The 23,984-nt window shown below is 37.4% G+C and overlaps 1 protein-coding gene across 4 annotated transcripts in view; it reads left to right on the top strand.

The window, feature by feature from the left end:
- The window catches only part of ATP8A1 (ATPase, aminophospholipid transporter (APLT), class I, type 8A, member 1), a 113,475-nt gene that overhangs the window by 80,348 nt on the left and 9,143 nt on the right, over nucleotides 1-23,984 (top strand). For all 4 annotated transcript variants that reach the window (XM_010574476.1, XM_010574478.1, XM_010574475.1 and 1 more), the window contains 3 exons: nucleotides 3,396-3,457; nucleotides 8,988-9,044; nucleotides 9,528-9,635. In XM_010574476.1, coding sequence (XP_010572778.1) covers nucleotides 3,396-3,457; nucleotides 8,988-9,044; nucleotides 9,528-9,635 — 227 coding nt within the window. The remainder of the gene's footprint in view (nucleotides 1-3,395; nucleotides 3,458-8,987; nucleotides 9,045-9,527; nucleotides 9,636-23,984) is intronic.

Raw genomic sequence — 23,984 nt, 5'->3', positions numbered from 1 at the left:
GCGTGTTTGGTCGTTGTGGGGGGGTGTGGGGGGGGGGGGGGGGGGGCAGAACTCTCATAGGGCTGGGGTTTTATTTTGCTTCCACTTTGTGGAGAGGAAAAAAAAAAAGTGTGTACTTTGCAGCTTTTCTGTAAAATTAGTAGTCTTCTCAGTTTCCCTGATATAGCCAGGCAGTCTGCCCTGGCACAGAGGACAGAAATACTCTCATGGACATGTTGGAACTGCTGAGACTAGGTAATGAGATAGTCACAGCTGCTTGTGTCCAAAAAGGTTAAGGGGGAAAACTTCTTGTAGAGTATTTTATACTCAGTGACTTCTGATGGGTAAAGGGAAGTAGGTAGCAGCCTGTTTTCTCTGAAAGGCCACTCACATCACACTGGATGCGAGTCCAGTGGCAGTGGTTTGCATTGGAGAAGTTTAGACATCCCAGGAGGAAAGAGGTGCCAAAATGTCAATGCGTACTGTAACACCACAACCTCGACTCCAAACAAAAATCTTCGTTCAAAGCTGTAGCCAAATCCATGTGAGAGATTTATGCGTTACATGGTATAGAAAAGTTTAATGAGTATTTGTGGTGATGCAGAGCAGAGTTCCTGTAAGAATGGCAAAGCTGAGATACTTGCACGAGCGCTTGAGAGCACTGTAGCGCAGGCCTCTTCAGCTTGCAGCCCCTGGACTAGAACTGACATGTTGGCAAGTGGCCTCTGTAAGTCTGAACAAATTGCCTTCTGTCTTCCTCTTTCATGCCTAGAGAAAGGCCAGGTGAGCAAGGAGAGCAGAAATGGGACCTGGGGATTGTGTACATGGTGGGCAGTATAACCAGTACTTGCCGTGGGTCCAGCTGGTGCACAGAGTCCTGCATGAAGGGGAAATGAGCGCAGGATGGGAGCTGCTGTTAATTAAATCTCTGATGGCTGTGTGTGTGAAGAGGAAAGGGAAATAATGTTAGTTTTCTAGGAGGAAGCTGATGACTGCCAGAGAGATCCACCAGAGACAGGAACTTCTGAGAACAAGTCTCAGCCTCCACCTTCTTCTAGCAACAAAGAGGCACAGGAGGATCGTGAGACATGAAAGGAGGAACGGGAAGAATGGGGAATAGCTCAGTTTTGTGCATAAGAGTGCTGAGTCCCAGCACTCTGACTGATGGGAACAGATTTAGCTGCCTGCCTATTCCTCTCTTTTATCCTCATTATGCTCTTTACTGCTAGGTATATATTGTTAAGCAGCAAAGTGCACATTTGAGCAGGTATTTATTAGAACGTTGAAAATCAAATCTTGAAGATCGTGAAAATCTCTCAGAGCTCACAGTCATCCTTTTCTTTGAGCATTTTCTCCTGTTGACTCTTTAGTCTCACTTGCCCACCTCTTTTTTGCCTGTAAGTGGAAAATTTCAAACTGCATGCATTGTAGTGGAGTCTACCAAGAAGTATGCGATCAGAGAATAGGTGTGGATTTGTAAGAATTGTCAGAATTTGCTCCATGGGACCTAACCATTGTACAGTACACAAAACTAGAGTCTTTGCACACCATGTACTATCATGCGCATATGAAAAGTGATGAGGACATAAATCTTCACAGAAGCTTCTTCTGATGCAACTTTGTCAACATAACAGTAAATGAGAGTAGCCAAACTTATATGTGCAAGTAAACCCACCAACTGCTCCCTCTTTTGTATAACCTTTAAAATGAGCTATGGTTTCGGCTTTGTTTTCAGTCTTCCAGAGCTCTTGTAGACCTTTGTGGTGTGCTGCTCTGTCCAGGGAGAAAGTTAAATTGGGGAAGTGCCAGGAATGCAACAAGTATCATTAGAGCTAAGGAGGCAGCCATTGTGAGCTCCTCATCTTAGAATGGGAGAGGGCTAGGTTAAGGAGGACTATTTGCAAGCATTTTTATTCTGGTTTTTTGTGTGACCTTTCACCTGCTGTCTCTTCCAGAATATCAATAAATAGAACTTTTTTTCCTGTGATAAACTGGCCTCACAGGCCCTGGAAAGCTTCTAGAAAGGAGCGCTCTTCATCCACAACTGACATGAATTTCATTTCAAGCATGTGTAAAGGTGATACAAAGGCTGGAAAAACACTCAACACAAATATGAAAACATACTTAATTAGCAGCATTTAATATACCATATGCTAGCTGAGGATAGTGGGAAAAAGAAATGTTTTCAGCTACAGACCATTTTTATAAGCTTGTCACCTTCCTCTAACCAGCCCAATCAGAGGAGTTTTACCCTCCCTCACCCCCCAAAAAAAAAACCTCTAAACACCTTGATTCTTCCTTTTCCCCAAACACAGCTTTTAAAAAACATCCTTCCTTATGTGCTCTCAGCATTAGTGGGTTGGTTGGTTTGTTTGTTTTTTGTCCTGTACTTTTATCTTTCCTTACTACATGCACAGTATTTTGATCTCTCTTTATATGATGGCAATAAAAAACAGTATCCCAGTGATTAGAACCTCTACAGCAGAGTAAGTGTTCTGGTTTAGCTGCAGTATATGAACAATCTCGAGTGCTAAAAATTTCTAAACTGAACATGTACAAATTTAGCAAGCTCAATACTTCTAAATGAGAATGAGGAATTCCCTCTAGTTAGTTCAGTTGTTTGTTGTCCCATGTCTGCCAAGAATTGCCATAGAACTGGGATCAGAAAAGCCGTTCTCTAGCAGTAGTCATAAAATAAGTTCTGTTAAATAAGCATACATGCTCTGATTCAGAATTCAGAACTTAAGAACCACAGTAGATGTGATTTTTATGCAAACACATCTCTTTAGGGCACTGGCTCTTTGCATAAATGCTATCCGTATGTTCAATATGGTATGTATTTATATAGACCCACAGATTTGAGTTGGGTAAATTTTGAAAATGTTATTAATAACAAGCATCTCAAGAATTAAAATTGAGTATCTTTTGTATTTTTACTTAAACTGAATCTCAGAAATATGGATAAGAGCAAAGATAAGCTTCTATACCAAAAACATCCAGAATCAGTGAAAATCTCTCTAAGCTTTCTGTTTACTTATATGTTACAATCAATATACACTATAACTATTATATTTCATATTTTTCTGAAGATAAGATACTGTATCTGTGATCTTAAGAGTCACTCTAATTGAATTATTACTGAATGCAATATTACTCACATTGGTATATGATGTTACAAAAAGGTCCTGTTTCTAGCGTAATTCCTGAAGTCACTGAAAGTTTTAAAGGACTAAAAATTATAAAAGTCATAGATCTATACTGTTCAATACAGTTCAAGGTGAAATCTGCTGTTTGTACCCTGTAGGAAGTGCTACCATCTGTTTTGTACCAAAAATAAGATTTTAGAGAGAGAGAGAGAGATAGTGCTATTGTGGATATTTTAAAGTTTTTATTTTTATCACCATTTCCTTTTCCAGGTACTGTATTTGGCAATGGTAAAACTTCAGATTACCTGCTCCTGGGTAACACTGTATACACGGTAAGTCTTCCTATAGCTATCTGGTGCTCTATCAGTGGACTATCTATATTGGCTCTATTTTTAACTCTTTAAGAGATGTGGGTTTATTATTATTTATATGTCGTGGTTTAACCCCAGCCAGCAACTAAGCACCACGCAGCCGCTCACTCACTCCCCCCCCATCCAGTGGGATGGGGGAGAAAATCAGGAAAAGAAGTAAAACTCCTGGGTTGAGATAAGAACGATTTAATAGAACAGAAAAGAAGAGACTAATAATGATAATGATAACACTAATAAAATGACAACAGTAGTAATAAAAGGATTGAAATGTACAAATGAGCCGCAGGGCATTTGCCCACCACCCGCCGACCGACGCCCAGCCAGTCCCCGAGCGGCGAAAAACCCTGCCCCCCCCTTCCCAGTTCCTAAACTAGATGGGACGTCATATGGTATGGAATACCCTGTTGGCCCGTTTGGGTCAGGTGCCCTGGCTGGGCATGAGAAGCTGAAAAATCCTTGACTGTAGTCTAAACACTACTGAGCAACAACTGAAAACATCAGTGTTATCAACATTCTTCACATACTGAACTCAAAACATAGCACTGTACCAGCTACTAGGAAGACAGTTAACTACATCCCAGCTGAAACCAGGACATTATAATTCTCTACATAGACAACTTGCTTCATTGTAGTGCCTTAAGAATAAGAAATGGCTCTTGAATGACTCTTTGAGAAGCTTTGAAGTGCATTTTGCTTTCTAATTCAAGTTCTTAAAACAAAGCAGTTTAATAAAGATGCAGAAGATACATCTCCCCTTTACTGGAAACTGTCTATTTTTTTGTAAGTAATGGGACTTGTAATTCCCTAATTAGCACGCTCATTAATTTAAGGTAAGTTTCTGCATTGGAGAAGTCCTGGGTTATTGAATATGGAACTGGTTTGTGGACTTCTGAAGATACAACTCTGTTCTCCCTTTCTTAATTTGTCATGGGGCCTTGAAAGAGGGATAGAGCCACATGGAACCAAGGTTTGTGGGATGCCTCTTTGGAGACTGACAGAATTACACCTGACCCGCACCTAACAGTAATCTGTTACTCTCATACATATTAGTCATTATTGGGGTTTTTCTTTTAATATTTTATCTCCTAGAATAAATTAATGAAGCTAAATGCCTGTTTTTCACTTACTAGGTATCAGTGTTACCTGATAGATGAGGGTTTTCCAGGATCTCTCTTAGAAGCAAAATTAGACTTGTGCTTACTCTCCTCTGTTCTTCAACGTTAAGAGTTTAACTAATTCTTCAACTTCCTGTTGTTGGCAGATACAAAAAAGAAATTAATTCTTCCATCAAAATAAGGGGGCTGTAGTACAAATACAAATTCCATCAAAATCTATTTCCTTATGGAATAGGGAAACACCATAACTGAAATAAAAGCAAAGTATTCTAGAATACATTGTAGTCCTTTGAGAATGTAGCTACTGTCAACATCTCCGGTGTATGAGAGAACATTTTGAATAGTGTTTTCTGGTCAGCTAACCAGAAAGGTTAAAGAGCATAAAGGGCCAAGTAACCACAGCCCATTCTGTGTATTTCCTATTGCTGTGGCAGTTAAAATAAACTGTTTCTTCTGCTAGTCAGTACATGGACATTAAACTGGTTCTTTCAGGCACATTTAAAAATGGTTTGTTCACACATTCTCTTAAAAGTTTATTTGCTCTACACTTCCCTTTCCCCATTTCAAAAGGCAAGCACAGCATGTTTTGTCAGCAGTAGTCACATATGATCATGCAATCTATCATATGATGGACTGATCTCCATTAGGGATGGATGGAACATCCTGGGTAAGTGTTTTCTGTGCACGTCTTAATAAAATTAAGATGTAAGGCCACAGTCATTGTCATAGCTCAATCCTGACAGAAGTAGTTCAACTGACACGGGTCTATTTGTATTATCATCTCATAACACCGAGCAGTGTTTAGAAGTCAGTCATTTATCTGAATGTCACTGCTTTCCCCAATATTGATAAATACTACGTAAGAATATCTACCAGAACCACCTGTTGTTCTAAGTGAAACAGGTTCTTCTTGGGGAGAGGCTCTCTGCACAGGGTTTTCACCCTATCTACAAATGTTTCATTGTTTACTGTACTTAGAAGTTGCAACCTTGCTCCGTTCAGCAGAAGCTTGTTTTATGAATTGTATGCGCATATACATAACTGCATAACTTCATGTATCCTAGAACCTAAGCCAAGTTTTCTGATAGCATCTCCTTTTCCTTGATTGCTCTAAAAGTATCCTTTGTATTGGCCATCATTTTGTAGAGTGAGTTAGCACTGTACACTTCATAAACCCAATTAGTCAGCATACTGCTGCAATCACAGCTGAAGTTCTTTCCTGAAGTGATTTCAGAACTTCATCCTACCCAGTCGCTCTGTTCTGTGCTTGTTTCCAAAAGCCAAGGTTGGCACCAGGAGAAAACAAGTTACATATGCTGTACTAAGCATTTACTGGATTGCACTAGGTCCTGTGGAACTGTGTTCAAAAAGTGCTGTTGCTTAGATTGTCACCCATCAGTTGATGGATGTCTTGAAATCTTATGGTACTGCAGAACATATGAGCATCATCTATGACATCAGCTGACACTAACATCGAAGCCTACATTTTGAGACTTGTAGCAACATTTTCCACCACCTTCTGAAATTAGTTAATTTCTGATACTTTCAATATAGTAACCTGGACTTATTCATTACTGTTAGTCAAGCTCTATCCATAAATGCTAAAACAGAGGTCACAGTGCAATTGTTCTGTCACCTTTTGCAACTGGTTTTCAACTAGGAGAGCTGAAACTTCACCGTCTTGAGAAGCTAATTGCTTGCTACTAACCTACAGAATGGCCAAGAATTTCCCAAGAAAACATTATTTCACCATTATAAGTCCAGACAACCTGCTTTTTATCTGTTTTCCAGATTCTCCACTTTCCTTAACTTCAGATTGAAAATCTAGGGAGAGATGGGGGTTGCAGTTGATGAATACCTGTGCAAGAGCAGGAATACAAGCAGGTCTGGAGCACACATGAAGATTTGAGAGACTTTCAAAATTGGGGAGGGCATTTTTTGAAGATTTTTAAAAAATCTGTGCATGTGAAGGGTATGTGCAGTGACAGTTGTCAGTCATTGTCTTGAAATGAAAATTATAAGGCTAAGGTACTTCTCATTCTTCCCACTGCTTTTAATCTGGTTTTAGGAAGTCTACATTCATCACTTGTGCAAAAAACAGTAGCAAAGGGATTCAGAAATGAATCTAGTTTCTTTGGATCCACAAAGAAAGTAGGAATGTGCACTGATTCATATCATGTCCTGGAATTATTTCTTCAGACATAAATTTCAAATAGGAGTGCCATGAAAATATTTGTACAACCATTCTTGAGCACTCCTTTTTTAAAAGCTCAGTGCTTTATACAGAATACAAGTTTGATTTCTTGTTCCCTGGGTAGGATTCAGTGAGCTATTGTTAAGTTTGGATCAAGGGGAGGAGGGAGCAATAAAATCCACATTCTTCAGTAAGCCACTGCGCGTAGTTAGGGGTATCAGTTAAGATGCAAGGAGGGTATATATTCACACAGTGTATATCTCCCTTTACAGACCTGCAGCGTTTGTTTTGTGTATACATTTTGTCTATGCAATAAGAATTCTTGATCTGATCCTAATGTTTCCTTTTCTTACAACTGACTCAAAAGTAGCAAGCAAGTGTACCACATGAGTATTTTTTTTGCCATAATTAATTTTTTTTTTACTTATCCAAATATAGCACCAGAACTGGATAGACTAAGTAAATTATAACAGTCATCATGGTCCTTAATTTTCTTCAAATTAGATTTCACACATGGTTTAGATAATGGAATTGTGGCACGGTGGGGGTTTGTTTTTGTCCTTAATAATGCAGCAGTAATTGAAATAGGAGAGTCCAGAATGAAAAGCATGAACTTATAGCTTGGGTGAAAGCTTTCTAGCAGGATTGGTATCCTTCTGCACATCAGACGTAGTGAAAGACTTGTCATGTATATTTAACCAGTTATCTTCAGCTTGTGATTGAAGTAAATTTCTTCTGAGTTTCTGAGGCTCCTTGAAGTTCAACCACAAACAAACTCACGTTGTTGCTGCCAACCTGGCCAACAAACTAGAGTTTAAACTATAGCTGTTACAGTTGCAGCTTGGTCTTTGTGACTCAGTTTTTCAGCCTTGTGTTCTTCAGATTGCACATAAAGCAAAACTTGTGATAAATGTTCACACATGAGTTACAAAATGTAATAACTATTTCTTTGATAAACAGAAAACTTGTTTGTGTGAATTTCAAAAGAAGGAGATAAACAATTTTCCTGAATCAACTAGTCCTTGCTGTGGGATTATAAACTTTCTACTACTGCTCATCTCTAAACTAAAATGGAGCATGTCCTGCAGGACAATAACATGATGTTTGCAGAGACTGCTCCATAAAAAGAGGAAAGATAAGAAGAGAGTAAAGATGAGAGGGAAGAATGAAAATGGCATAACAGACTTATTCAACATGTTATTTGTATGCAGAACATAGGTCTTAGGCTGCCAGCATTTAACTCTGGCTTTTCAGGGTTTGGCAAAGGTGACTCCTTTACTACTGAAGTACTAATGAAGTGAACAAAATGTTTTGGTTTGTTGTTTGGGATTTTTTTTTTTCTAATATAGACTAATGTAAGTTTGAACAATTGGAAGTTTTCAGCCCAGCCTCTAGATCTTCTAAATCTGTCTTCGTGTAGAAAGTAGTAGTCATCCTCTCCATAACTAGGGAGTCTGCCATCTCTACTGAAGTGGACTACACTTTCCACAAACCTTTCTGTGTAGCCAAAATACCATCAATAAAGAAGCTAATGACTCAGTAAGAGCCAGACTTGCAGAGTTCTAGGAGGCAAGGGAAATGTTTAAGATTTCTAATACAAAATAAGAGTTTTCAAAATCAAATGAGTGGCAATTATTAATGGAAGCTAATAATTCTTAGTGTTCTGTTACTAGCTCATTACTGGGGTGTATCTTTAAATCTTCTAGTAGCATTTTACTGTGGTCGTTTCATATAGGCACTTCAAATGTAAGTGCACACACTTCCAAAAAAGAAGAAAAAGTACAGCTAGCTGTGGTCTAAAAGAATTTCACTTTGGGGCTGCTGAGAGTCCTACATTTTGGGGGGAGCAGATTCTATTAAAGTGGAAGGGCTGTTCCATAGCTTCTGCAGGTCCATAGAAATGACTGCCTTTTGCTTTACGAACTTTGGTTTGGATCCTATTACACAGCTAGGTGTGTTGACACACACAGTACTTTGTTGAATATTATTAAAGAAATCACATTTAAACTGAAGAGATTGATTATCCTTTCCCTTATTTCATTTGTGCAAGTAAACATGAAGTATGAAAATCATAAAACTTTTTTCTTCTGTTCTTCTGAATGTTTAACGAAACTAATAAATTCTGTATGTTAAGTAAGATTCCCATATTAAATAAGAATCCCCTCTTTCTCTCTCTTTTAAGTTTGTGGTCCTAACTGTGTGTTTGAAGGCTGGATTAGAGACCTCATATTGGACTTTGGTAAGCAAATGTCTTTACCATGTTCTCCAATGTTCTATAAAATATGATAGATGAATAATTGTGTTCTTTTATTATTTATTATATTATGCCCTTACAGTTCGTCAGCTCTTCCCACAGTGTCAAACTAAACCGTGGTTACTGCATGGAAAGACAGAATATCCATGTACAAAAAATAATGCTTAATATTGAAAAGGAGGACATTGGGATAAGGCTTAAAGTAATCCTTAAACTAGAAAAATCAAATTACTCTGAAACTGATTGTAACTGAACTTAAATTGGCTTAAAATGCAATAATATTGCTGCTGAAATTATAGTTTTGCTTTAAGAAATAGTTAACTGAAGTAGTAGAGTTAAATTAATACGAGGCATGGAAATTTCATCTGATATATCAGAATCATGTTGTAAATACTAAGTAGGAAAAAAAATTTTTTTATCTCATAATGCATCTGCGCTGATTGTTCTGTTTTCTTTTTTGTTTAACAGTTCAGCCATATAGCTATCTGGGGCAGCATAGCGCTTTGGGTAGTGTTTTTTGGAATCTACTCTTCTTTGTGGCCAGTCATTCCTATGGCACCTGATATGTCAGGAGAGGTAAAAGTATATTTTAACTAATATCCAAATCTGTGCAAAAAATACTGTTTCAGTCTTATTACGGGTCTAATCTTTATTGGATCCTTCTGCTAACTAGAGGTGCATAAGAGGGTTGCTTTTATACCTTCAATGTGGTAGCCATGTTTATTTAAAATAGAATGAATTTTTACTCTTGTGAAAATGGAGCTCAACCAACAGGCTGTGATTATATGGTCTAGTGAGGAAGAATAGACAGGTAAGCTGCTTTTTGCAGTTCTTTAGTCTAAAGTTTTAATTTTCTTAAGAGAAGTCTTACTAAATTCAGAACTCAGAATTACAGTGCTTATTTGGCAGGAGGTTTTTTTTTTATAATGAGGTAGCACAAGTAGTGCATTGGTTAAGACTTTTTTCATCTTCAATTTTACAAATTTGCTAAGTAATTGAAACTGTAAAATGACTCAAAAAATTTGAGGTGCCATAACATTGCATGAGCAAGCTGCTTGTCATGCACGCATTTCCTTTTCTATTAATGTGCTGCTTGGAATGCGTTATTGTACTGTATCTTTAACCTTTTGACAGTAATTACTGGTTTCTCTTCCATTTATTATCCCATTTGTGTAAACCTGCTCTGAATATTGCAAATAGGACTGAATCCATAGAAGATGCTTAATTGCTGCCTGTTCTGATCTAATTGGAACTTCAGTCCCAAATTCTCAAAACCATTCAGTTCCAGAAACATCTGAAGTTTAGTATTAATTTCCCAGACAGTAATGTCTGCTTCTGGGCATGGCCAGTCCCTCCTGAGCTGAGAAGTTTGGTGTGCATTCTCAGTGGGAATCAGAAACTGAAAATACCTGCTTGTTTCAGAAAGATGCTCCTCTAATGGTTCTCAAAGCATATCAACTAAATCAAACCTTACACCAGTAAAATAGTGAGTGCCTTTAACTCCACCACTGAGATATAATTCAGCAAGTTAAAAATTTAGACAGGATGTAGGAAATTTAGGTGTATATTTCTCCCTTACTTGGAGGTAATTCAGACCTGCAAATCTCACCTCCTACATAAGCAGTTATGGGAAAAGTAGTATATAGGCATTTATGTAGTTACTACATTTTAATGGAAAGCACAGGGAATTAACGTAAGTGCTTGGACACCTAAGAAAAAAATGACTTTGAAATTACACAATTTCCTGCTGTTTCCTGTCCTGTAACCTCTTACCCATGTATATATGTAGATTTTGTACATTAGCATGTTGCCTCTGGTACTCAAAATTAATTATGTACATTATTCTAAATTAATGTAGTTGAAGCTATCATACTTCAGCATTTTTCTTCATACACACTGTATTTTATAGAATGTTTTTGGAATTTGTTGTTTTTAGAGATTTTGTAAAAACTTGATACATTGTTCTTTAAGATAGAACTTTTATGGTGATAAGCATAGTGGGAGCAGCAGGGTGTGTCATACTTGGTATGACATAAAAGTGGCTACTTCACTGTTGAAATAACTAAATGTTTTGCTTAGTACGCGTTCAGTTTCTGAAGTTACTGTGAGAAAAAGGTTTTTTTGAAGGGAATGTAATTCCTACGAACTTGGAAAAACAGTTCTTTGTAAAGAGATTTAGCTGTCAACAAAAAATAAATACTCCTGGGGTTTGAATTCAACATGACACCAAAGCAGTCTGACTTATGAACCCAAATTCATTTATTTCTTGTGTTAAAAACTGTCTCTGTATTTGAAATGGATAGTCTTATTTTGTTAGTGTGTTGGCTTATGCATATATATTATGTATATAGTAGCTTTCGATGTGTGTATGTGCGTGCAGGTTTGAGGGGGGTGTTGTTGTGTGAGGTTGGTTTTGGGGTTGTTTTCTTCCTAAGAGTATATTTAGAAATCTGTAAAATCAGAATAAAGTCTCCTAAACATCTCATAGACCATAAGAGCTTATTTCAAAAGCTCTGGTCTAGCTTTTTGAGCTATACTCTGTGTGGCTAAAAGTCCTGGTGATGAATACTGCAGCTCAGATTGAAAGCAGGATTTTTGTATGCTCTTCTGGAAGCCCCCTCACTGACCGGGTGGTCTCTGGCAGGGCAGAATTCACTGGATTTCTCTGAAGCAAGTCCAGGCCTTCCATAAGTATTCAAACTAAAAGATTGACAAATTTAACTGTGGAAAAGGATACTGTGGTGTGATAGAAACAAATCCATATGGACATCTCTGCTTGCCTGTGCAAATACTGCTTGTCTAATTTTTTCAAATGTGCGAGTCAGACTTGAAGACTTCATCCAACTACGTTTGGCAGAAATTAAATGAAAAGTCAAAAGCTGACCTCTACTTCTGTAGCTTATTGTCTGTTTTGCCTTGGCCTGATCTGAAGGGGATTTTCAGGGATTTTTTTTCCAAATATGTTCATTAAAAATGCCCCTTTTTTAATAAACTGTAGATTTATAAGGCAATTTTACCAACTATAAGCCTTATAAAGTTTAAATGTATTCTCTTTCCGCTCCTTAGAGCTGGTAACAAGAGTTGTACCTTATTAGGTTTATAGTCTTACCAGTCAGTATTCTTGATACAATATTCATCCAACCGTTCAGTCCCACCTAGATGTTGATATCTGTCTTCTACAAACATCTTTTTCATGGCTTCTTTTAGACAGAAAATAACTTACTGAAACACTCCAATAAGGATTCAGTCTAACTTCTTCATATTAATGTCATGAAAATAATAAGATTCTTGCTGCTTATTGCTGGTTCTGTTCCAAGAAAATAAAATACTAATGCTCTTGAAGGGGAGAGAAAGAGCATATGGAGCTGATGGAAAACTTCATTCATTGGATGCAGAGGAAAAGTTTCATCTAAATATTTTGAAATTCGGATTTTTCATCTATTCCTATAAAATACCTATACAGCTCTGATAAATGTGTTTAAATGGAGAACACTACAAGATAATGCCTCAAGAAAAAAATAGAGTTGTAACAATAAAAGAGTCTGTTTACACTGCAAAAAAACTCTTATGTTGGAGCACTGAAGGTAGTAGCCCAAAGTTAAATCTTAAGAATTGTTGGTTTGTGTTCATCTTCTAGTATCAAAGCATCCCCCCAATAAGTTACTGAACAAAGAAACAAGTATGTCACATATTGTTGCAGATTTTCCCTACTTTTTACACTAATTTTGTTTCCATCATTTTGCGTATCATTCCAATTGTAGAGAAGATAATTAAAGTTGGCTTTTACGTATTTGTTGGTGTATGTTAGTAATACAGAAGGAAAGATTGTAGAATGCTGTGCTCTAAAAGAAAATACAGTGAAATGAAAAATGATGACTTTCTGACAGAGTGCCAGCAGTTTTGTTCATTGTCTAGGCCACTACCCCCCCTTCTTTGACATGTAATCGAGTGTATTTTTCTTTCTCTCTCTTTTGCTCTGAGTTTTCCCAAAAAAGCCAAACAAGGTCCCTTTTGATCCTAAATTCCCTGTTGATCTAGAATGCTGAGGCAGTTCTGGCATCAAGACCTTTGTTTTCTGGTCTTTCAAGATTGCTACTCCCACAGTGGACCAACTCATGCCAACTGTAGAGTACTGTCCCTCACAGTGTGGGAACTAGATGGCTCTGCATGTTACAGTAATCCTGAGTCCTATAAATAGTGGTGACTAGGTTGCCAAAAAGGTAGTGCACCACAAGAGTTGAAAGGTGTCTTCTGGCTCACGTAAGCAGAGGTATCCTGGCACAAGTCTTCTCCTGATATGAATAACTTGTAGTTACATAGCTGGTATCTGTCTGAGATAAATAACAGGCATCTGGGTTATAGTAGCTGAAACATGTTTCCTTAGTAAAATTCTGACAAAACCTTAGAATCAACATTCAAACAAGAAACAAGTTACGTTTTGTGAACCTTAAAAGTTTCTATTCCAGTTAAAAAAAAAAAGTCCGTAGCGAAGAAAACTTCATTCATTTTCCCTGATTGATGATGTTCAGATGAAAACTGTCAGTTCACCATTGTCTTTCTGCAGACACAGCCTAGAAGGAAAAATACATGAAAAATGTGAGAGTAGCAGTGGGATTTATGAAGTAGAACAAAACGGAAAAACAGGCTGTAAAATCGAAGAAGGATATGTGATAAAAAAAGGGGTGATAACCTAAGTAGTTAATTAGATAGTATGCATGGCTAGTTCAGGTACTGCAGTAGATTAGCTTTAAGTTATGAGTCTTTTAGTAGTCTGAAACAAGACTGATGTATTTTATCATTAATTAAGCTGAAGGTATTATTTACCTTCGTATTATTTTTATTTGTACTTCAGACTCATTTAAAAATTTCTCTTCTTGAGTTTATTCTAAGAATTAGGGACTATATTCTCCTAGTCTTAGACACAGGTCCTAAAATACTAGGAATTCAAGTTTTATCTGCTTATAGCAAAGAGTTAAAATACCTTTTCTACCAGGAGGATTTTGGTTTCTGTTGTAGAGAACTTGATGCACAGTGTATGAGAGAGAAACATGGAAAACATTTTAAAAGTTTTCAGTGATTTTGTAACAACTGTGCAGTCTCTGTAATATTGTCTTTATTACAGTGCAATGTTTATCTGCAGTAATGTTTATTCCTGCATTTGTTGTCTGTCAGTACTGTCTAGTGTGGAAGTATCTGAACAACCAGCTTTACAGGTTATTTTCTTAATATTTACCTGTAAAGATTGTGCTTTTAAGTATAGGTGCACAAGAAAGAAGGGGGGACAACCAAAAAAATTCTTTGTAGGCATTTTGTGGTTAGATTTAACCCCCATTATGGAGAAGTGGGTCATAGCACAGGACATCTATTTTGACCCATTACATGACACAAGCTCCATTTAATTTCAAAAAAGGTGCCAGTACAGACTAGAAGAACATTTTCATTGCAGACTTGAGTAAATCAACTGCATGGATCTCTTTCTCTACTACATTGATATAACTGAAGTTGATACTTTTCTTTTATGTATAACATTTAACAAAGAGGGTAAGTGAAGTATATTTCTCAATATTTTTCTAAACAAATAACAGTATTCTCTCAGTTAAACCACATGTAGTTTGCATAAATATCTAAAAGTAAATGCCAAGTCTCTTCGTATTTGATGCGGTATTTACTATGTAGATGTAATTTTTTTTTTTTTGAGATTCTCCAATACACAGAAAGCTGTTTTGTGATGCTGAAAACAATGCATTTTGAATCTGTAGTCCAGTCAATTACCAGAAGTTTCCTGTTGTGTTTTGTCATATTGTGCATTATACCCACTTGAAAGAAATAAATGATGCTGTGTTAAATTGTTAAATGTTTTTATATCTATGTAGTCCTTTTGCAATAACTGCATGAACTAATGAATTTTCTGTAACTTACATCACCTAATAAGAGTAGCTACCATTCATGTGTCAGTAGGCTAGAATGCTGCTAGAACCTTTCCATTAATGCTTCCATCCTTGCAATTCAAAAGGCTACTTTTCTTCTTAATGCCACTTAAAAAAAGCAGATTGATTTTTAAAATTATAAAATAGATACATTTCTAAGTTGGTATGGTTATCTTTCTTGAACAAATATGGTTGTGCTTTGAGTTGAAAACCTGTAATTGGGGAGGAGGGAAAAATAAACCAACCTGTTGGATATTTCGCACTAGTACAACTCCTGACTCTTCTGGGTTTGCTACTGTTATGTGCTCTGAGTTGTTAGGCCTCTTCTTATACACCTATCTGATGAATAAGTTAGCTTAAAATTATAACACTTACTGGAATAAGAAGTATGACATTGAGATTAAAAGCAAAGTTCAGTATCTGCAGAACTTCCTGATTTATTGTGGTAGTGTAGATAATGCACTGTAAAGTTCTCCAGAGCACCATCTGTTTCTGCTCTGTCTGACCCAGGAGATCTATAAAACTACTGATGGAAATTGAAGTTAAGGAACAAGCATGTATTTTACAATTTTAGATCATTTGATTGAGGTTTGCAGAAAACTTTTATTGTGAAAAACAATAATATTCCTTGTTGGATGATTTAGCTGCACTATGTAGGAAAGATGTATTAGAATATGCTAATATTAATAGTATTAGTTTCTTAAATATTGCTTCTCTCTGTATTATTCCACATAACCTGCTTATATGGAACTGTTCTTGTTAAAATATTAGATACACATCCTTTAATCCCCTTACTGATTTTTTTTCACACACACACACTCACAAAAAACCCATACCCCACACTTCTTAAAAACATAGCTGTCCAGATACTTCATCTTCTAATGAACATGTCTTCCCTAGGGAGATGTTTGTCTAAAGTCTGATCTGAAAGCGGGAATTTGTTTTAGTCTAATGGAGAGCAGGGCCAGTATTCAGGCTAGTATAATGGTTGAGGTTGGAATGGACCTCTGGAGGTCATCTGGTCCAGCCCCCCAACACCTGGAGCAAGCTCCCCAGCACCATGTCCAGATGGCTTTTGAATATTGCCAAGGATGGAGACTCCACAACCTCTGTGGACAACCTCTGCCAGTGTTGTCACCCCCACAGTAAGAAAGTATTTCCTGATGTTCAGATGGAGCCTCCTGCGTTTCAGTTTGTGTTCATTGCCTTTTGTCCTGTCATAGGGCACCACTGGAAATAGCCTGGTTCCATCTTCTTTACAGCCTCCATTCAGGAATCTATCTCCATTGATAAGATCCCCCCTAAGCCTTCTCTTCTCTAGGCTAGATAGTCCCAACTATCTCAGCCTTTCCTCTCATATGAGAGATGCTCCAGGCCCTTCATCATCTTTGTGGCCCTTCATTGGACTCTCTCCAGTATGTCCATGTCTCTTATACTGGGGAACCCAGAATGGGACACCTATGAGGACACACCTAGAGAAGTGCTGAGTAGAGGGGACCTGCCTCAACCTCCGCTGACAATACTTTGTCTAATGAAGCTGAAGATACCATTCACCTTCTTTGCCACAAGGGCACATTGCTGGCTCCTGTTCAATTTGGTGTCGATCAGGACCAAGTCCTTTTCTGCTGAGCTGCTTTCCAGCTGGGCCCAGCAGAGAAAGACCTGGGGGTGCTGGTTGACAGCCGGCTAAATACGAGCCAGCAGTGTGCCCAGGTGGCCAAGAAGGCCAACAGCATCCTGGCCTGTATCAGAAATAGTGTGGCCAGGCGCAGGGAGGTGGTTGTTCCCCTGTACACCCGGCACTGGTGAGGCTGCACCTTAGAGGCTGTGTTCAGTTTTGGGGCCCTCATTACAAGAAAGACATTGAGGTGCTGGAGTGTGTCCAGAGAAGGGCAACGGAGCTGGTGAGGGGCCTGGAGCACAAGTCTTATGAGGAGTGGCTGAGGGAACTGGGGCTGTTTAGTCTAGAAAATAGGAGGCTGAGGGGAGACCTTATTGCTCTCTACAACTACCTGAAGGGGGGTTGTAGTGAGGTGGGTGCTGGTCTCTTCTGTCAGGTGGCTGGAGGTAGGATGAGAGGAAATGGCCTCAAGTTGCGGCAAGGGATGTTAAGGTTGGATATTAGGAAAAATTTCTTTACTGAGAGGGTTGTCAGACATTGGAATAGGCTGCCCAGGGAAGCAGTTGAGTCACCATCCCTGGAGGTATTCAAAAAGCACGTAGACAGGGTACTCCATAACATGGTTTAGTGGGCTTGGATGATGGTTGGACTGGATGATCTTGAAGGTCTTTTCCAACCTAAATGATTCTATGATTCTATATACTGGTGCATGGGGTTGTTCCTCCCCAGGTGCAGGACTTTGCACTTCTGCTTGTTCAACTGCATAAGGTTCCTGTCAGCCCATTTCTCCAGCCTTTTGAGGTTTCTCTGGATGGCAACGTAACCCACTGGTGCATCTGCCACTTCTCCCAATTTTGTGTCATTAGCAAACTCCCTGAGGATACACTAGCCCATCATCCAGATCTTTAATGAAGATGTTAAACGGGACTGGACCACAGTATTGACCCCTGGGGTACACTGTTAGTTACTGGCCTCCAGCTAGACTGTGCCGCTGATCACCACCCTCTGGACCCAGCCTTTCAGCCAGTTTTCAGTTTACCGTACTGTCTTCATCCAGCCTGTACATCAACAGTTTCTCTGTGAGGATCTTATGGCATATGCCCTGCTGTGTTGTCTCTCTAGCTGCAGAAGGTGCTGTTAATGGATACTTGTCTCTTGCATTTTTAAAAACAGGTGAGTGTTATTTTAATAACTTCTGCAGAATACAGCATAATAAATAAATTTACATGGTTGTATATTTTAAAAGATTGCTGTGGTACCTTTCCTCAATATTAGAAGGCGAAGTTATAAATAATGCCCCTAAAATTTGAAAAGTAATGATTCTCTTTAAGTTCTTCAGTGAAACAAGAGAAGTACTGTGCCATGCTTTTAAGGGAACCTGTCAGATAATTCAGTTGATAATCTATATTTCTAAAAATTGCCTTGAGCCTTACATGGTAAACAAATACCGAAGTCTCTCAATTCTAACTTCACTATCACAAAACTTGTGGAAAATAGCCATTCTTCAATGGCTAATATCTGGGGTAGTTATGCTAAGTTAGCCAGTAATTTTTTTTTTTTTCCTGCTTCACTGCTTATTATCAATCTGGACCAAAATAATATCTAAAATTCAGGGTCTTCATTCTAGGGGGAGTAACTGGTGTAGTAAATTCTTGATGAGGGACTATTGCTTATTTACAGAGCATGTTTGAAATACAGTTTTCAAGAACATTGAAATAATTAAACAACAAAAGCTAGGGTCTTCCTTCATAGTCCAAAACTTTTTCAAGCCTATTCTCAGTAAAAAGGCCCCTATAGGCATTTTCCCACATTTTTAGCACATTTTCATCCTCCAGGTTTTTTCCCAGCTTGTCTTTTACAGACCTGTGAGTCTTTACAAAACAATAATGAGTAATCTGCATCTGTCTTCCCTTCTGTACCTACCTGAACCTCTTGTTTAGAGAAAGAAAATGTTTCAATGTATGTTTGTGGAGAGTATTATTAGTTCATAAAAGAAGTCAAATGATTTATTGAAGATCTTTTAAAGTGAATCAGAATTCATCCCATAACAGATATCCATTTTAGTCATGTATTCCTCACCTGAGAGCCTAAAATTATGTTACCATTCTGATACTAATATATTTTAGCTTATTTAGTTCTTTAAATATAAAGTTTGCTTTTGGTCTTTCACTTCAGGAATCCAAAATATTTTCATAAGGGGTTGTTCTTTTCCCATTTAATTCCCGTTACGTGGTTTCCATTTTGAGTCCTCAGACCTTCATGGTTTAATTGTACTTAGTCTAGTACTAGATACTTGTTAGCCAGAGTCTTCTATTCCCAGATGTACTTCAAAAATCCTTTTCCATATTCAATGGTTACATTCTCATTCTTGTTTTTTGACTGCACAGGTTCAAATAGAATCAGCAGAGCTGATCTTTGAACTACCAAATTTACGTTTTGCGCTTATGATGGTCTGTCTTGGTAGTATTACCATTCTAATATTCTTCCTTTTTATTGATTAGTCTTTTCCATGTATCAGCATTTAACTCAGTTCTTTCCCTTGGCATATTGTTGCCAATCTCCTTTATAAACTAAAGTTATGGGGGTTTTATGTTTAAAATGTTGGGAATCAAATTCAGTACACATTCCTGTTGTAGTTTTGCATACCACGACACTTAAAAGATTAATGATATTCAGCTGCCACCTTTCTCCATAGCAACTTCCTCTTCTGATGTGCAGTAGTGAGGAATGACTTCAGGTCTTTCCAAATTCTAGTGAAACTCAATGTTTCCTGTACTCCTGTCTGTTACAGTTATTGCAGTGCAGATGGCCCCTGTCCTGGTAACAAACTCTGTAGAACCACCAGAACTCATCTGCTTATCATGGCTTTACACTCCTTTGCCAGATACTATTTCTTATATCGTCTTTGAATCAACTCAGATAGGTTTCCCTGTGAATCTTTTACTCTGAGGCAAAAGAGGACAGTCCAGCCTTTTCTTGCAGAACAACTAATGTTCTCTAATTACAAGCACAATTAAAAGTAGCGTGATAAATCTTAGCTTGCCAACATTTTGTAGTTTGTCTAATTTCACATCCAGGTGGCTAATTCTCTTTAACTTTCTAAAGGTTATTTTTTAGATCTGTTAGTTCAAGCTGTAGCATAGCCCTGTTAGCCAAACTTCTGCTAACAGAACCTTCTTCTCTTCCTAATTCTTGGGGAAGCACTTTTTGTGTCATTCTCCTCCCCAGCTTTTTGAGGAAATTTCTAGGTATTAATATTCATTGTGAAGCCTTTTTTTTCTTTACTGTTTTCTTGGGTTTTATCTTTGAAAGCACTTCATCACTGTTTCTGTCTACAGTCAACAGAGATAGCAACTCATAATTTCTCTTCATAAGAGCTATTTCTGGCACCATGATTTATTGCTGATTTGTTTGGGGTTTTTTTTCCAAATGTGAAATATCTACTGAGGTAACCTAGGCTTTCATAAAATGCAAGGAAGGAATTAAATGCCTATGAACTTAATTCACAAAGTGAAAATGAGCAGCCAGTCTAAACTAGTCACAAGAATATGTAATAAGGTGCAGTCTTGCATTTCATCCCTTTCTGGGCTCAAATGCCTTACTGTGGTTAGAGATAACTGCTAATCTGATAATTCACAAACCTGAATTACCTCCCCCAGTAAGACCCTTATCACCTATGTTTTTTAAAATACCCATTTATCCAACAGTTAAATATGAGAACATTCACCCCAAATGAATGTTACCCAAAAGCCAGATTTGTCTCTACTTTGCAATTTTCAAGCTAATGCTTTCTGCTGAAAGGGTGATTGAATAGAGAACTGTGTCTTCTGCTGTTCCACTTCCTATAGAATAATCAAATATTTACTAGATCAGACGAGACAATGTACTGGCTTTTGCTCAGCCTGAGTGATTAAGGTACTTTCTATGAAAAGGCAAGATGTGTTCCAATGGATACTTAGAATATTAAAATGTTAGCTGAAACTAGGGACTGAACTAAGGACACATCTGCAGGAGACCTAAGTCTCTGTTAATTCTGTGTATTGCTCTGTGTCACCATAGAGGTACTTCTTGAAGCTTTATGTTTTATAGTACATGTCTATGTTTGTAAGCTTTTGTATTTATGTATTTATGTATTTATAATATTATTTATTATTTATGTTTGTATAATTAAGACCATAATCTTAATCATTCCTTTGTGGGATAGAGTCCACCCTTCATACCTGCCTGCAGTGAAGAAATTGGTGATCTTGCAATGTATCCTTAGCTGAAGAAAATGAGAGGAGCAAGGGAAAAAGTAAAGGCATTTTCCTTAGTCTATCCTTACTCATTTTTCTCATCTCATAGGAGATTTGTTCAAGTAAGAATTTATAGATTCTGCCTGCAGATATCCACAGTTACCTGCTCCCTAACTGCCTGGGTACTCCCTCTGTCTCAGTATCTCTTACTATTTGTTGTATACTAGTAAGGCTTTGTTTTGTATTTGCAGAAAATGGGGACACTCCCTTTTTAATTAATATACCTAATAAGTAGAGTTCCTACTTAGTTAATAGGAACTATGAGATGTTTTTTAAACTCTAAATAGCAAAGAAAGACTAGAAGTATTGCAAGAACTCACTTGTAGGAACTTTGCACTCGGAGTTAATGCAGATCTGTTTTAATATTACAACAGTAAGTACTTTGGCATGTATGAAGGCAAACACGTGCAGATGACTAAAACTAATGAAGTTGTCTCTGTAGATTGTTGAGAAACTGTTGCTGGTTTAGTGGTGTTGAGGAGGTATTATTTTAAGAGTTCTGTAGTTTATAGGTAGAGGATATGTACCTAGATGATATCTGAAATAAGATAGGCTGGAAGGGGTTTTCATAAGCTTTTCTGCAGCAAGAATTTTACTGTTCTTTTCATCTTTCTCTTTACTTTTAGAAGACTTTTCAAATGTTTTGGCAGATCATTTCATAGTGAAGAAAAAGGGAATATTCTCTGTTCTTTTTGGCATGTAATTTCCTAACAGTACATCATCAGTGCATTAAAAATATTTTGCAGCCAGGATTTCTAATCTGCCACTAAGTAATGGAAGGGAGTATTTTTCAGCATTTTCTTCTTTTTTAAAAAATAAGAACTTATATAAAAATCTGTACATTGCACTTAATAAACAATGTTAATTCATTTTAGAAAGTCCTAATATTGAGCATGAGCTACACATACAACAAATTATTTATTCTCCCTGCAAGATTTCTAAGTCCTACAATAAACTAGGCTTCCCAGCTCTCATTTTGGATTACTTCTGAATTCCCCTGGGAGCCACTTTTGTGGCAGATTCCATTTGGTTTCACAAGGCCTAAAGGGGGGAAACTTGGCATAGACCACAAATCTCTCACATTAGGAACAATTTGTAAACCACGAACAGAGGCAGCCAGAGTCCGTCCCCAGAACAGGCTGCTCCTGTTAGTGCCATTGTCTGAAAAGGATTGGTTTGCCATTTCCCAGATGACCTGCCTATGTGTAGAGAGATGTGAAAAGTTAGAGACAAAAATGTTTTCTACAGAGTGAGGGGGGAGCTTTCTTGTACAGAAAGGAAGGAAATACCTCTGTGGGATTTTATTTTTTCCCCTCTTCGTCCAAAAAATACAAAGAGGCCCTCTGTCTTTAATGCGAATGTCGGCTTTAAATCTTTTAGGTTTGGATTAACTCTGTAAAAGAAAAAAAAATCTGACAGGCTTTCAAATATGACGCAGAAAAACTTTTTTTTTTCCTCAATTCATGTTGTTCATTTGTAAAGCCAAAGGCTGGATGGACTGAATAGTAGGCGCCAGTTGTTCCTTCATTCATAGTTAGCATTACAATGGTCAGAATTAACATCCTAAGACCTACATTATCACTTTTGCTGTTTCACTAGCAAACATTTAATACAGGGTGGCTAACACAAGGACGGCTCTTTGCTACGTTCTTATAAATTAAAAAATGTTGTTCATTATAGGAAGTAAGAGTCGCAATTACTTCAAGTTGTGGCTTTTATGCTTTTTCTTGGGTTTTAGGAAACTTTGTCTCTCTAATAATTAAATAGGAATAAAAAGTCTTGCAAAATGTAGTTGTGGTAGACGTTTCCTATTAGCTGCTGGTTTAGGAAATGAGTATTTCATCAAGTATGTCAAAAGTCATGTTTTGCGTATAAAGTGACTGCACCAATACATTTTCTCCACTTCCTGATACAAAATTTTCTTTCTTTTTTTCTCCGTTGAAAATGTGAATTGTTTTATTTTGAACCTGTCACTGCTCAGTGTTTACACCTTTGCTGACAGCTGTTGGCAGAAATAATTACTAGAATCTCAGGGCAATATCTGTGTCCTTTTAACATAGCTGTGCAAAGTTGACCAAATTTTCAGCTCAAATGCATTCTAATGCTTTCCGAACAATCAGTGTCAGTAGGAATTTGGATATGAAAACAAAGTAAATAGAACTTTTTACCTATATGAGAATGAAATTTCTTTTCTGAAAATAATTCACTTTTGGTTTTACACATGAACATATCAAGCATAATTCTAAAATGTTCATGTGTACACATTCAGAAATCAGACTTTAGCTAATGCAAGCTACCTGCATTTGTCTGCTAATTAATATCAGTGAAATTTCAGCTTGTTTATGTTAGTTACATACTGACGTTTAACCTTTGAAAGGAATTAGTCTCCAAGTAATGAAGCAAAGGATTTGAAAGGGTATCATTGTGTAGCAATGTTACTTTCAATCTCTGTGCAATCTAATTACATTACAAAGATATTTCTAATACTGACTGCAAAACAATCTTTCAGTAATGTGCCTCATTAAGTATTTATCATACTCCTTGCACCCATAGTATTGTTGATGTAGATACTTGGGCATGAATTACAAGGGTAAATTGAAGGGTTTTTTTTTTCCTTTAATGTCTGTACATTATGATGTTTGTTTTGGGTTTTTAGTGTGTTTTAGTTTTTAGTATGTTTATAGACCAAGTTAGGTTATGAACAGAAGAAATTCCTATGTATTAATATAAAGCAGTGTATAAAAAAAGCAAACACACAGCTAAAGGCAATGATCTTGTTTGCAAATATTTCACCACGTGTTAATGTGTTAGATCTTCATTTAACAATATGTTTCATACTTCCATAATTACGTAATTAGTTGTTTTCTTAGTTCTCATTTTTAAGCCATTTGTTGAACAGCAGTCTGTGGCAGTGTGGGAACTGTGGTGCAGTGAGTTCTGTTGCAGATAACTTTGATCCGAGTTATATAGCAAAATGAGCGTCCAATATCCATATGAAGGGTCAGGAACCGTTATGTCCTGTTAGGGTTGATTGCAGAGAAGAAATTGTGCTCATAATGTATTGACAAAGATTGTGCTGGGG

The sequence above is a fragment of the Haliaeetus leucocephalus genome, unplaced genomic scaffold (genome assembly GCF_000737465.1).
Source record: "Haliaeetus leucocephalus isolate CR32 unplaced genomic scaffold, Haliaeetus_leucocephalus-4.0 Scaffold439, whole genome shotgun sequence".
NCBI lineage: Eukaryota > Metazoa > Chordata > Aves > Accipitriformes > Accipitridae > Haliaeetus > Haliaeetus leucocephalus.
Note: the sequence above shows the minus strand (reverse complement) of the source record. Positions and strands in the feature narration are given on the sequence as shown.